The sequence below is a fragment of the Rhodnius prolixus genome, unplaced genomic scaffold (genome assembly GCF_049639745.1).
Source record: "Rhodnius prolixus isolate KJV_2025 unplaced genomic scaffold, Rpr scaffold_2, whole genome shotgun sequence".
NCBI lineage: Eukaryota > Metazoa > Arthropoda > Insecta > Hemiptera > Reduviidae > Rhodnius > Rhodnius prolixus.
The window spans coordinates 27,740,357-27,753,983 of NW_027411592.1; the positions used below are offsets into that span (position 1 = coordinate 27,740,357).

At 31.7% G+C, this 13,627-nt stretch overlaps 1 protein-coding gene across 8 annotated transcripts in view; it reads left to right on the forward strand.

Annotated features, from left to right (window-relative positions):
- The window catches only part of LOC141449361 (beta-1,3-galactosyltransferase 1-like), a 32,529-nt gene that overhangs the window by 4,976 nt on the left and 13,926 nt on the right, over positions 1-13,627 (forward strand). For 6 of the 8 annotated variants that reach the window (XR_012455477.1, XR_012455478.1, XR_012455479.1 and 3 more), the window contains exons 4-5: positions 663-931; positions 1,008-1,156. Coding sequence is in view for 4 of the 8 variants with exons in the window: in XM_074118742.1 (XP_073974843.1) it covers positions 663-931; positions 1,008-1,156 (418 nt within the window). In the remaining 4 variants the exon portion in view is untranslated. Of the gene's footprint in view, positions 1-662; positions 932-1,007; positions 1,157-7,894; positions 13,309-13,627 lie in introns of those variants that run through there. The other 2 variants (XM_074118740.1, XM_074118739.1) reach the window with 1 other exon arrangement.

A 13,627-nucleotide genomic window follows, 5' to 3' on the forward strand; every position in this document is an offset into this window, starting at 1 on the left:
ATCATTTTAAAACGTGTAATATAAGAATATTAGACATAGTTTTACATGTTGTACTAAGTAATTGCTATATAAGCTTTACTTGATTAATGAGACACTTATCAGGGTTGAACCTAACTGGCAGCTCTGACATTCTAGTTTTTTGTTTTTGCATGAGCGAAGTAATTTAAGTTTTCATCAGAACCAAAATTCATATCGAATCTAAACCAATACTGAATTGCACTTGTGCACTAAATAATTCCAAACCCATTTGCCTGATGAAGCAAACTTATATTTCACCTAAATTTATTTCAAAATTAAATAATTCCTAAACTCGAAAAGTATTGATAACTTGTGTACTGATAACACCTACAGAAGTACAGAGAACGTATTATTTATTTCTTCTGGACCATCTAGTTAACTTGATTATAATTTCCTGTCTTTTTCGTTGTTTATAGAATTTTTGTTTTTATTTATGTTTAAATTATTATAATTTTATTGATTGTAATAATGAAATGAATTGTAAAACTAAACCTAAAAGCAGAAAAAGAATTTGTAAACAAAGGCATTACAGTAGCGTTGGCTTCTTCACTTTCATTAAAAAATAACCTGTAAATGACTTTTTTCAACGATGAATATTGATTATGTGCCATTGTACATTTATTTACTTTTTCTTTGTTTTTTAGAGTACTATAGAAGAAGAAAGTAATGAATTTAAAGATATAATTCAAGAAAATTTTATAGACTCCTATAATAATCTTACTGTAAAAAGTGTTATGATGCTCAAGTGGTTTCTACATCAATGTCCGTCCCCTCGATATCTAATGAAAACTGATGACGATATGTTTGTTAACGTTGCCAACTTATCTGCCCTCCTTTCCAAAGCAAATTCTACAGTTTTAATAGGATCACTTATTTGTAGAGCTAAACCGATTCTGGATATAAGGAACAAATGGTAGTTACGATAATGCTTTCCAAGGTATATCATTAGTAAGAAGATTAAATAAATACTATTTAAAACTTACTTTCAGGTATGTTCCCAAATATATTTATAAGAAATCATTTTATCCTAATTATCTGTCAGGCACTGGCTATGTAATGTCAAGAGAGGTTGCCGCAAAGTTGTATGATGTTGCTCTCTCAACGCCCATAATTCATCTAGAAGATGTCTACATTACAGGTAATATTTTGTCAGTAAAAATCTAAATTAAAATTTATCATGTTTCAGTTGCAAGGATAAACTCTTGCAACAAACATTTTACCTTAGGTATCTCTTTCTGTGCTGTACGAAGTATTGTGATTGGTTTTATAGTATTAACTATAGTTTTATCACTCAAATAAAGTGAATTTGGTAATGTTTTGCATGGATTCTCTCATTACACTCGTTCAAAAAACTATTTTGTTACTTTGTCCCCGCCTAAACATGTATGTTTTTTGAAAATTCTGTTTCGAAAATTTGACTAGAATAAAAATACTTTATCTTATTATTGGCCAAAAAAAAGTTTAACGAATCTTTTATGACTGCAATCAGTTTAAGCAGGCCTGTGTTTTGAGCCTTTTTAAAAACTTTTTTGAAAGATTTAAAAGATTGTATTCCAGGGAAAGTTGTATCAGTGGCTCATCATTCAACTTCTCTATTACCATGACAATTAGGTATTTATAGACTCGGAAGTGAAAACTTTTAAAATAATTGTTAATGCTTTTTATCTATATTCTAAATCAGCGTTTCCCAACCTGTGGTACCTCTAACTTTAATTGCACCACTGGTGGTACGCGAGTTGCTGTTGGTGGTACGCGAAAAATAATCAATAATGGCGGACATAAAAAATTAAAGCATAAAAATATCATAAAAACATTTTTTCCTATAATTCATAAAAATTATTTTAAGTAAATATTATACAGTAAAGTTCCTTTCGTGAGTGTAAAATGATTAACAATTGGCTGAGAGCAAAAGCAGACGTACTTCTTGTGAAAGAACAGTCTGGATTTAGAAAGGGCCGCTCCTGCAGTGACAATGTTTTTAGTGTTAAGAGAATTTTAGAAAATAAAACGAGAAATGAATCTAGAAACTTATTTGGCATTTGTAGACTTTCATAAGGCGTTCGACTCAGTTGACAGAGAGAAGCTGTGGTCTATAATTCTGTACCTCGGAGGGAAAAGGCAAAGTAAATTTTACAGGGGAGCCAAATAAAGATATTTTTCCAAATTCATTTTTTGTTCCACTTTTCCGGTTATACTCTTTCCTGTACTTCTTCACCGTAATTATTACATTAGGTATGACCACTTTAACTCCCATATTTTAAAATATTTTATTTTGATCTCCATTGAGAAAAAAATTTATGTCCGTGAAGTGCCTTTTGCCCTTAAGTAATGAAGTATCATAGTGCTTTTTAAAAATACATAAATCGCTTAATAGTAAACATAGGTCATAGTGCTTTACACCTGTAGAAAGAGCAACAAAAAATTTGTAAAATGATGCCAAAATCTGAAAATCGAAAAAAATGGACATGGTGCCTTTTCTCTCCGAGGTACAGAATTAGAGAAAGAAATTATCCCTTCCATTTAAGTGAAACAAACATATGTATGAAGATACAAAAATTGTAATAAATGCAGGCACTTCAAGAACCGAAGTGGTGGCAATAAACAAAGGTGTGCGACCAGGATGTAGTATATCGCCAACTCTGTTTAATATTTATGTAGATGACTCGATAAAAAATGGAAAAAATAAGTGAGTACAGGTATCCAATTGAACAGAAAGAGCATTCTTAACATCTTACTCTATGTAGACGATGTAATAATATTACAGAAGAATGAAGATTTACAGCGCTCAGTGTATAAAGTACATCAACTTTGCTGACAGTATAATTTAAGTATGTCAGTTTCAAAGACAAAGGTATATGGCCCATCATGGAAAGCACCCACTTCGTTCTAAGATAGTAATAGATGATAAGCCACTGGAACAGGTCTTGTATTTCAGTTATTTGGGTTGTGAGGTTAGCTTTCATCCAGATGATGATATACAAAATAAAATAAATAAATTGCAATCTATCTGTGGTGTGATAAACAGATAAAACTTAAAAATAAAACGAGACCGGAAACAAAACTAAAATTTTACAAAACTATGGCTGTGCCTCTGCTCACTTACGGGTTACCAGTGCTAGAGATAAAAATAACATACAAAGTGCAGAGATACGATTCCTCAGAAGAGTTAAGGGTTGTACAAAAAGAGAGAGGGAGAGGATACGGAATGTTTACATACGGCAGCAATTGGACATAATAATATTAACGAATTTATAGAGGAAAGTAGAGAGAGATGGAGGGAGCACCTTAATCGTATGTCAGCTACAAGAGTAACGGAAATGGCCAATAAGTACACACCTAGAGGACAACGTGCTGTAGGACGACCATTGAAAAGATGGAGATGAAAAATAAAAAATAAATAAAATATTGTGAAGACGGAACAGGCATGTTGCCTAATCCCTGAAGTGTAGAAGAAGACAGTAAAGTTGTTAATGTGTACAGTAATGAGGTTAGTCTGTCTCAAGATATACGAGAAAGTATAATAGCACCTTTAACAGGATTAAAATTGTCTTTCATGGAGTATTACCCGAAAACACAAATGATAATTGGATTTCAAACCCCTTCTATAAAGAAAATTGAGGATAAGCTACATCATTATCAATAAAAGATAAAGAAAATTTAATAGAATTATATATGACAGAACATAGATGATAAATATGTAAAAATCTGCTTTAATAGACTGTAATGGGTAAGTTCTATCCAAGCAACATTAAATTAAATTAAATTTAATTTAATTTAATTTAACCCAAAGATCGTCATTTAATGTGTAATAAGAACGAGCCGGAAACATCAATTCACCTGTTTATCAGCTGCCCAGTCTATGAAAGTTTTAGAATCCCACTCCATATAAATAAATATAATAATCCTATAGAAGAACTTTGTATATTAATTAATAATGTTGAAGAGAAAAATTTGTACGCAATTTTTAATTGTTTAAAAAAAGTTTAAAACTAAGATTTTACACTTAACAAAGTTTATAAGTGTACATGAACTTGAACTCCTTTGTAACAGATACATTGTATCTCTATACAAATAAAGATAGTAAAACATTCGGAAGAACAAATTTCACGAAATACAATCATTTTTGGAAAAATCCAAAATCATGATGTTTGAAAGTGGATATAGATTGGTTCTAAAAAAAAAAAAAAAAAAAAATTATTGGGGAAGATGAAAGACATCATGATAGTGCAACAGTAACTGGCTTCATCTTATCTTGTTAATGTGCTTACATCTGAATGATTGTCTAAAGGCAAAATACGTTTTAATAATTAGGAAAAGTCTAATATACAAAACAATTTGCCCTTTCAATTAAAAATATAAGAATTCAATTTAGTAACTTAAGCATTGATGTCAGTCACTAGTGGGGGTGGAAAAATCTCTGATGAAGGTTAAATTAGAAATTACAAGATTAGAGAACCTGCTCATTTTATTTTATGTGAAAGATTGGAAGATATTTCTTGTTATTTAATTTATAATTTGATTAGTTTGAATTATATTATTTGTTAGCTTACATTTTAATTTATAAGAAATTTGTCTACACGTAAAATTTACGAAACTGAAATACTAATTTTGGATGAATTTAAAGAAAACTGTTTTGAACGCTTTCACGTGACTTTTCTTGCTTCCAATAACTTTCTAACTTATAAATTCTCTAAACTTCAAGGTTTTACTTTAAGTTAGTTGGCTAAATTCTATAGAAGTTGTATAATATACACTTATTATTACTACTATTTTATCGTCTTTAAAAACTGTTGACTCAGATGGTAAAACAGAACAGCCCCCAGAAATGGCATTTAGAGGTAAGTCCAAAGTACCTAGTCTCAGATCTATACAGGGTGTTCAGCATAAGACTACGGTAACTTCGGGAGGTGATTCTGGGCATCATTTGCAACAAAAAATTCCATATAAACTATGGCTCGATTCGGCTCCGTTTTATAGATATTTTTAATTTTATGTTTTTTCAAGGTGTTACTACTTTTTAGCAAAAAGTTGTCTATATTTCTCAAACTATTAAAGCTACAGCTATTTTAATAAGCTCATTAGAAAGAAGGTTAAATTTCCTTTTAAATAAGCTAATTTGTATTCCAAAATAATAATATTAAGTATTTTACTTTGTGGCCCAAACATAAGGAATAGCAAGTTTCTAATTTTTTCCAAAAACTTTGACTTCATTTTTCTCAAAAACATTTAATATGAAAAAACCGTGCACTATTCAGGAAAAACATCTACATACGATCACCTTTCGAACGGTATACAATAATTAGGGTTATATTAAAAATTGATGCAGAAATTTGTGATGAAAAGTAGTAACACCTTGAAAAAACATAAAATTAAAAATATCTATAAAACGGAGCCGAATCGAGCCATAGTTTATATGGAATTTTTTGTTGCAAATGATGCCCAGAATCGCCTCCCGAAGTTACCGTAGTCTTATGCTGAACACCCTGTATAGTAAAGTTGTTTTACTTATTGCTATGGGCGGCTGTAATTAGGTGACTAGTTAGTAGTACTCGTATAGTATCCCCGACAACAAAATAAAAAAATCTTGAGGGTCTTACCTGCTGTAACTTAAATTAATTAATACTAAAAAGATTCTAACCCTCCTTCAAGACTGAAAAATAAATAAAATAAAATAACAAAAAGTTGTTAACTGTAATTACAATATATTAGTTACTTCACTGTCTAAAGAGTGTCGATTCATTTAGACCTTACAGCTTGAGTAGTACTAACAATAGGAAGTTACTCATTACCAAAATTTTCTTTTTGCAGTGAATATACGAGGGGTACCCAAAAAAAACCGGAATTATTTTTTAAAAGCTATTTATTTACAAATTTTTTACAGAACAACCTTATCCCCTTCAAAATACTCTCCATTACAACTAATACATTTGTCCCACCGGTGCTTCCACTGTTCGAAACATTTTTTGTAGTCATCTTTAGAAATGGCTGACAGCTCCTTCTTCGTTTTTTTCTTGACCTCTTCAATGTTGTCAAATCGGTGACCCTTCATGCCCTTTTTCATGCGTGGAAATAAGAAAAAGTCGCACGGAGCCAGGTCAGGCGAGTAAGGTGCGTGGGGCAGCGGAACCATGCCATTTTTAGCCAAAAACTGTGTAACAGAGATGGCTGTGTGTGCAGGTGCATTGTCGTGGTGGAAGAACCAGTCTCCTGTTTGCCACAAATCCGGTCTTTTTTGGCGAACACTATTGCGCAATCTTTTCAAAACTTCCAAATACAAGGTTTGATTGACGGTCTGACCTGGGGGGACAAACTCTGAATGGACTACGCCTTTGGCATCAAAAAAGCAAATCAGCATTGTTTTGATGTTTGACTTGACTTGAGGACATTTTTTTGGTCGGGGTGAAGATGACGTCTTCCATTGGCTCGACTGTTGCTTTGTTTCTGGGTCATAACCATAGCACCATGACTCATCACCAGTAATGACCTTTGACAGAAAGTCTGGATCAGTTTCAAGCTGTTGTTTCTTTTTGATTGTCAGTCAGAACTCGAGGAACAAACTTGGCAGCAACCCTTTTCATCCCCAAATCTTCCGTTAAAATTCGCTGAACCGAGCTCCAAGATAACCCACTACTCTCTGACAGTTGATCAATTGTCTGTCGACGGTCTGTGAACACCAGCTCTCGAATTTTTTCAACATTTTCGTCGATTCGGGCAGTTGATGGACGTCCAGAACGAGGTTTGTCATCAATCGACATGTCGCCATTTTTAAACCGAGTAAACCACTCGTATACTTGAGTTTTTCCCATAGCGTCATCTTTGTAAGCTGTTTTCAACATTAAAACACTTTCAGCAGCATTTTTGCCGAGTAGAAAACAAAATTTCAGAGCTGCACGTTGTTCACTTAAACTTGCCATCATAAAAAACGAAAAAAGAACAAAACAGCGCTGGTAAAAACAATCACTGCAGATGAACAGAACAAGCCAGGCAGACAACACAGGCAGGACTGAACTGGCAAGGAATTGCGCTATACACGTCTAGCGGCAGAAATGCGTACTACATAAGCTCCATGCGCGGCAACGCAATTCCGGTTATTTTTGGGTACCCCCTCGTACACTTATAATTAACATAAATTCTAAAGTTATGAGAAGGTAACTGTACGAACGAAGGAAAGCAGAAACAGACAACAGTGTTGCTTTGACACTTTTTAGATGACCTTTGAGACAAATACGGTCTGCGCACGGATATGCCTGGTGCTGTATTTTCGGCGTTTATACTTAATTTTCATAATTCCAAGAAGCTTGGCTAAGTGGTGTTGGATATCTTAATTATTAGAAGCAAGACTGTTTTCAAACAGTCATACCGGCCCCGTAGCGGTCAGGAGCTCTCTAGGCTAGTGGCCAAGACTGACTGCTTCCCTCTCCTTGATACTTCAGTCAACTCACAATAATACCTCTCTTACGCTCCCTACTACTATCCTTACTTACTATCCTCCCCAGAGCACTATTTTTTAATCTATTGTTAACAAATTGTAGTCTTCTACAATTAGACAGGTTGTACGCTAATACAAGGGAAATTGTTTAATAATTTTCGGAAAAATTTCAAAAAACTGAAAAATCCACTCAATAGTTCACACTGGTAATTTCTGAACGTACTGCATTTTGAATTTTTGCGTTGCACTGACTAATCACATGCCTACACTATTTTGTAAAAACTACTTTTTCTTTCCCAGTCTCTTCAAGACATGTTTTTTCTCTTCAAATTCTTAATTGAAGAGATTAGGGAAAGGAAAAATACATTAATTAAAAATCTAAGTAGCGATTAGTAGTTCAGTAATTCATTTCCATGTTTTAAGTAAAAGTCTCTAATTTAAATTTAGGCATTTGCGCTCTGAAAGCAGGGATCAGGCCTCGCAATCATGCTAGTTTTACATACAGTCATAGAGGTTTAGGATGTGAAGCGGATATGATTACAAACCATCGATTAACTCCACAACAATTGCATATCGCTTGGGCACAACGTAATAACTGCACCAAGAATGTGAAACCTACAAAACAAACCACAACTCAAAGTAGTTGTCATTAATAACTTTACTATAAAATGTATCGTAAATTTTTTATTTACATAAAAATATCATTTTTTGAAGTCTTGTAGGTTAAAAATGAAAACTTTATAAAAGAAAACCAAACAATCACTTGTTTTAATACATAGAAAATCAAAAGTTTTCATTTTTTGAAATTTATCTGTTATAGAAATTTCTATAGTTGGAATGAAATTGTAATATTTTGGCTGTGCTTACTATAATAATGCGAACAAGAAACTTATTTATTATGTATCTTTTTATAAAAGTAATGTCCACAGTAATATTAAAAAATGTTAGATGAGATATCATATTGTGAGTGAAAATTACAAAGGAGTAATAAGTAAAGTACTGATATTTTTTTTTCATTTATTTCGCATAACAGTTGCCTACTTTATTTTTTTTTAAAACAAAAATTGGATAATTTCATGTTAAAATTTAAAAAAAATAAATAAATAAAAATAAAAAACAGCCATGACATTAGTCAAGTGCGCCCAAAAATGTCATGTTCCTTTCTTCAAATTAACATTTTCATGGATGTCTCCTTTGGCTTCATTTCTAGGCGGTGAGCATTGAATCTACTAATTTCTTCGTTACATCAGGACTTACGGTGCCATATTCAATTATTATACTTGTTTCTACAATAGATTTTCCTATTGCTTATTTTTGCTTTTCATATTTTTTGGCCCAACATACACCTCAAAATCTCTAGTATTGCTTTTTGGTGATAAGGATGGGGTAATGCTTCCTGGAACATTTTGTAGAAGCCATGTTCCCTTGTAAAGTTGGCAATTTGTTTCAGATCATTGGCCTGTTGGAAATTAAAATATCCTCTTATTTTCTCTCTGCAATTTCCTAGAACTGGCTTTCTTAAATTATATAGCAACATTTCTACATATGCGGTTAATAATCATAAATTTCTTTACCATTCCGTACCATGTAACTCAAATATAGCAATGCCATCTCCATGGTATTCCGGGTGATGCTCATTATTCTACTTCAACCTCGATTGCTGAAGAGGTTAATAATTGATGGGATAGTGTTTCACTATTATGGGATTTTTAAAGCCGTATTTACTTATGGCACCGCCCCTAATGAGTTATTTTTAAAGTTTTTTTTGGGAGGGTAGGGGTTTATTTACGTTCTACAGTACCATTCTAATCCTTCTTTTTTACAATGTATCGTACTTAAGAAAAACCTATACATAATTCTCTAGTAATTTCCGGTAACTTTTCCCTAATTCTCGTATAAAATTACTTTTTCAAAGATAGTGAAAAATGTTCCATTGCTCATTGCCAACTCGTAACGAATTTTGGGTCCTTACAACACACTTTTTTGTTTGGTATGAAATCTTCAGTTTTAATCTTAAGCTGTGGAATAAAAACAAATTAGTCTATAATATAAATTCTAACTGTACAAATACTTTTTTGCAATGATTTTTTAAATGTAGTTTTGCTATATGTATAAAATAAGTAACTATATATATGTTAATGTAAATTACTACATATATATTATATGTTATTGTTAAAACAGTGAGCAAGCAGTTAACCAGGTTCTTCAAAATTTGTTAAAAAAACAAACAATTTTTTCAAAAGTGCTGCTATAAGCTGCAGATGATTTATTAAATTAAAATATTCTTTTATTCATGAACAATGGTTAAATAAACTTAATTGCTGGAACTGTGGTTTGTTAGACGTATTTCTTGAAAACTCGCCTTCTCTGCTTACCAAATTTCATTTCACACATGTATATCTTATAAGGCCATATAAGATCTTTTAATAAAGTCAACTATAGTTGTGATATGATTCGGAGAAGTACTATGTGAGAGAAGTGTAATTGTTTTTGTAGGCCATCAAAACTCAATCAAGAATACACTTCTGATTGTAACCATAACAAATAGAGCATCCTCACGGTTTACATACCAGTCAAATACGTAGAGCATCTTCGTACTAGAGCCACTGAAGAAAGTACACATCTGTTTTGAAATGTTAGTAAGAGTACGTTTTCAAGAATTATATTCCAACAAACCACATTTTAAAATGAAAAATGAAGCATCAAGTTATGTGAAGGCGCCGTAAATTAGGAAAGTAGTCAAATTGATAGTTATGAGCTTCTAATGTACGAACAGCATTTTCCACCAACATTGTTCTTAAGTTCTAAAATGTATTAGTATTATCCAGTTAACACAAAGTTATATTAAGTATTTTATACCAATAATAAAATCGGTCAAGTAAATAAAATTTATTAATTGCATTTAATTAGCTGTGTTGCGAAAGTAGTGCTACGAAAAACTACAAAAAAAAAGTTGAAACAATGTTCAGTGTTTAAAGGAAGTGGTCAGATTGATCTAAAAGAAGAGGTAATACCGTAGTTTTTTATTTTTTTTTATTTAGGTACTTATTATTATTTTTTTTAATAAAGTCAATTTGAATGTAAAGAAGTTTAATTTAACTGAATGAAATATTGTAATTTTCTGTTAAATGCTACAACTAACGGAAGTACATAGGTTTTTCTGGTTACGAAATTTTTGTTAGTTAATTTCTGTGGTTAATACTTAATTGATCAGTTGTGATTGAAAATTTTTACATCAAGTACCTATTATTTAAATATTGATTAGCTTTAAATATTATAATATAGACAATCGTTTATACAGAAGTAGAAGCTACTTTAAGCCGACAAAAGAACTCTAATTATTTCTTTGTGCACTAGCCAAGTTAAATAGTTAAAGTTAACGCCTTAATTATTGCATTGATTAAATGGAAATAAAAAAAGAAAGGGTTGGTATTTTAGATAACTATGTTACTTAACTTAAGGTTTTGTTTGTAAAACATATCACTACTTTGAACTAAAACTTTAAGCTTGGTTAAATACTACTTAGAAGTTTAATCAATATGAATCAAGATTTTCATAACTTTGAAAATTAAATCACATTTTTCCAGCTCTACAGTGAATACGGATAATTTTTTTAAAGTGATAAGTGGGCCTTGATTCTCACCCACTAAAAGTGCTTTTGGAAAGCTTTTGGTGACTGTAATGAAGCCCAAGGCTTCCAACAAATTAGCTGCCTCACCTTTCCGTCAACTTTGTTGCTGATGAAATTTTTGCCCCAAATGTTTCTCATTCCCATAAAATTATTTTAAATTCTAAGAACCGTACATTCATGTTTGTCTTACTATGTATCTCTAAATCAACAGTGGAGGAACAATAATAAAGAAAGGGATTCGTTCAGTGGTTAGCGTATAATTACAATACGAATATCCTTGGTTCGAATCCACCTGTTGGCCCTTATATTTTCTCTTCCTAGGAGCTTTTTACAGCTCACTGTTCGTTGATGGACAATGTTGTCTTTACAAACAAAAACCTCTGTTCGGTGACCGGCTATGTATTAAAAAAACTCCGAGCGCCAGTGACTTCACGTTGACGCACCTTAAATTAAAAGAAATAACTGTAATTATGGTAAGATTCACTACATATGATGAGTATTCAGTAACTTATTCAATACCTCAAAATCATATTTTGTTCATCTATCTCGGAGAAAAGCAGGTAATGAGATCCCTTAAGAGCCGGGTTTTGTGACGTAAGTTAGGTATGTGTATTTGTTTATGGAGTCCCTAGGTTGAAATCGTCACATAACTATATTTATATATCTTTATGTGAGAAAAATGGTCGTGGTATGTGCTTCCGGTCCCGTACCGTTTTTCTTACTCTTCTTATTAAGAAAATGGATGCGATCAATTTAAAATTTTTGAAATCGATCTTTCACGAGGAAACGAATAATTTTATTTATTTATTTTTTTTACATGAAAAGTATAACTTCAGTTCTTTACTGTTAAAAAATCTAGTCAGTTCTTTCATCTCATTTCCTGGTGAGAGTTTATCTAAAGGAGTCAGAGAATTGCAAAGGAGAAGGTAATAGAAAGCGTACGTTATCCATAAGCTTGGAATTGCTTATATAGTTATATTAAGGATCAATTAGCGTGGAATCGGTCTAGAATAAAAAACAAAAACATTCCCTCTTTTACCAACGTTACGGCAAATTTATTGCTTTTTTCTAGGCGTAAATGTGCGGGTTGGTTGATTTACAGTTTTCTGTAACTCCATAACCCGCATAGCCACGCCCTGAAGAAAGCAATAAATTTGCCAAAAGACGGAGTGTTTTTGTTTTTGTTCTGGACCGATTCTTCGTTAATTGAATCCTTAATAAAAAATTTTACGGCCATTGAAAGCTAATAATACAAACTCATCATTATATCAATGTACAGAAAGTTATGCATCACACTCGCCCGAAAAATTAATAATTACTTTCGTGGTATTTCCAATTCAAACCATTAACTACATAAAATTATTGTTATTGGATATTATTTCCCAGGTTAATTAGCTGAGTTTAGTAACGTTACTTCGTAGTGCGCTTGCATGTATAAATATATATATATATATTTTTAATGAAATTGTTTAGTTAGGATCAGTTATCGTAGAGAAGTTTCTTTGAAAATTGGATTGTATGAATTGTGCCAGCGTAAACTTACTTCTTCTTACTTAAAATTTTAACATTGACAAAAAATTGGTATCTTAGTCTTAAGTTTATAATTAATTTTTGTTTTTTGTAATATGAAATTTTTCCTAAACAAGTTTATGATCAATAAACTGATCGCAGTAAATATCTGCTAAGGTAACAGAAAACAAATAATTTATTATTTCTATTGTTTTTTTTGTTCTTATATATGAATGTTCTATTAAAAAATGTATACACAAAAGTGATTTTTTTAATACATTTTTAGTATAATGATTAGTATTTATACATCCTGAAAAATAATATATTCAATTATATTAAAGTTGCCCTACATTCTAAATTTTTAAAATTTTGTCTATGAAATAAAGTTATTCCCAAATTTAAAACTGAGCTGTGACAAAATATATTTATGGAAATTGTTACTACAATAACTACAAATAAGTGAATGATACTTAGTATAGGTTGAGTTTGTGATTACACTGCCTTAGTACGATTAGCTTCTACTTTTTGAACGATTCCTAGTTCTATTGTTGGTTAGTATAAGAATGAATAATATTTTTTTTTTTAACTTGGCCATCTTTTTCTCTTTGTCTTTCCTTAGATGCATCTTATCTAGATGTAATCCTGTCTTGGTTTCAGATTTAAATATTTCATACATGATGCAATTTTTATTCTGTGTTTATTAAATCTATTATTCGGAGGATGGTAATGTCTTTTATTAAATGTAACCTGCTTTCCTAGCTTTGGTTTATAAGTACATTTTGTACAGTCTGATCTTCTACGAGTCATCTCTGCATCAGAATAAAATATCAAAAGAATTTGAAATTATGATAGTAAGTAGAGGCAACGTTGCATCCTCTCATTTACTTCATTTAGGCCCAGAGTTATAAAAAAGAATGTAATTGCTACATATAGGGAAGGTAGTCACGGTCCGATTCCAGCTGTCTTGTTACATTTTCTCTTCCCCAAGGCCTCTTTCGCGCACTTTCCGATCCTGGAAATTATCAGTAACGGAAGATCAC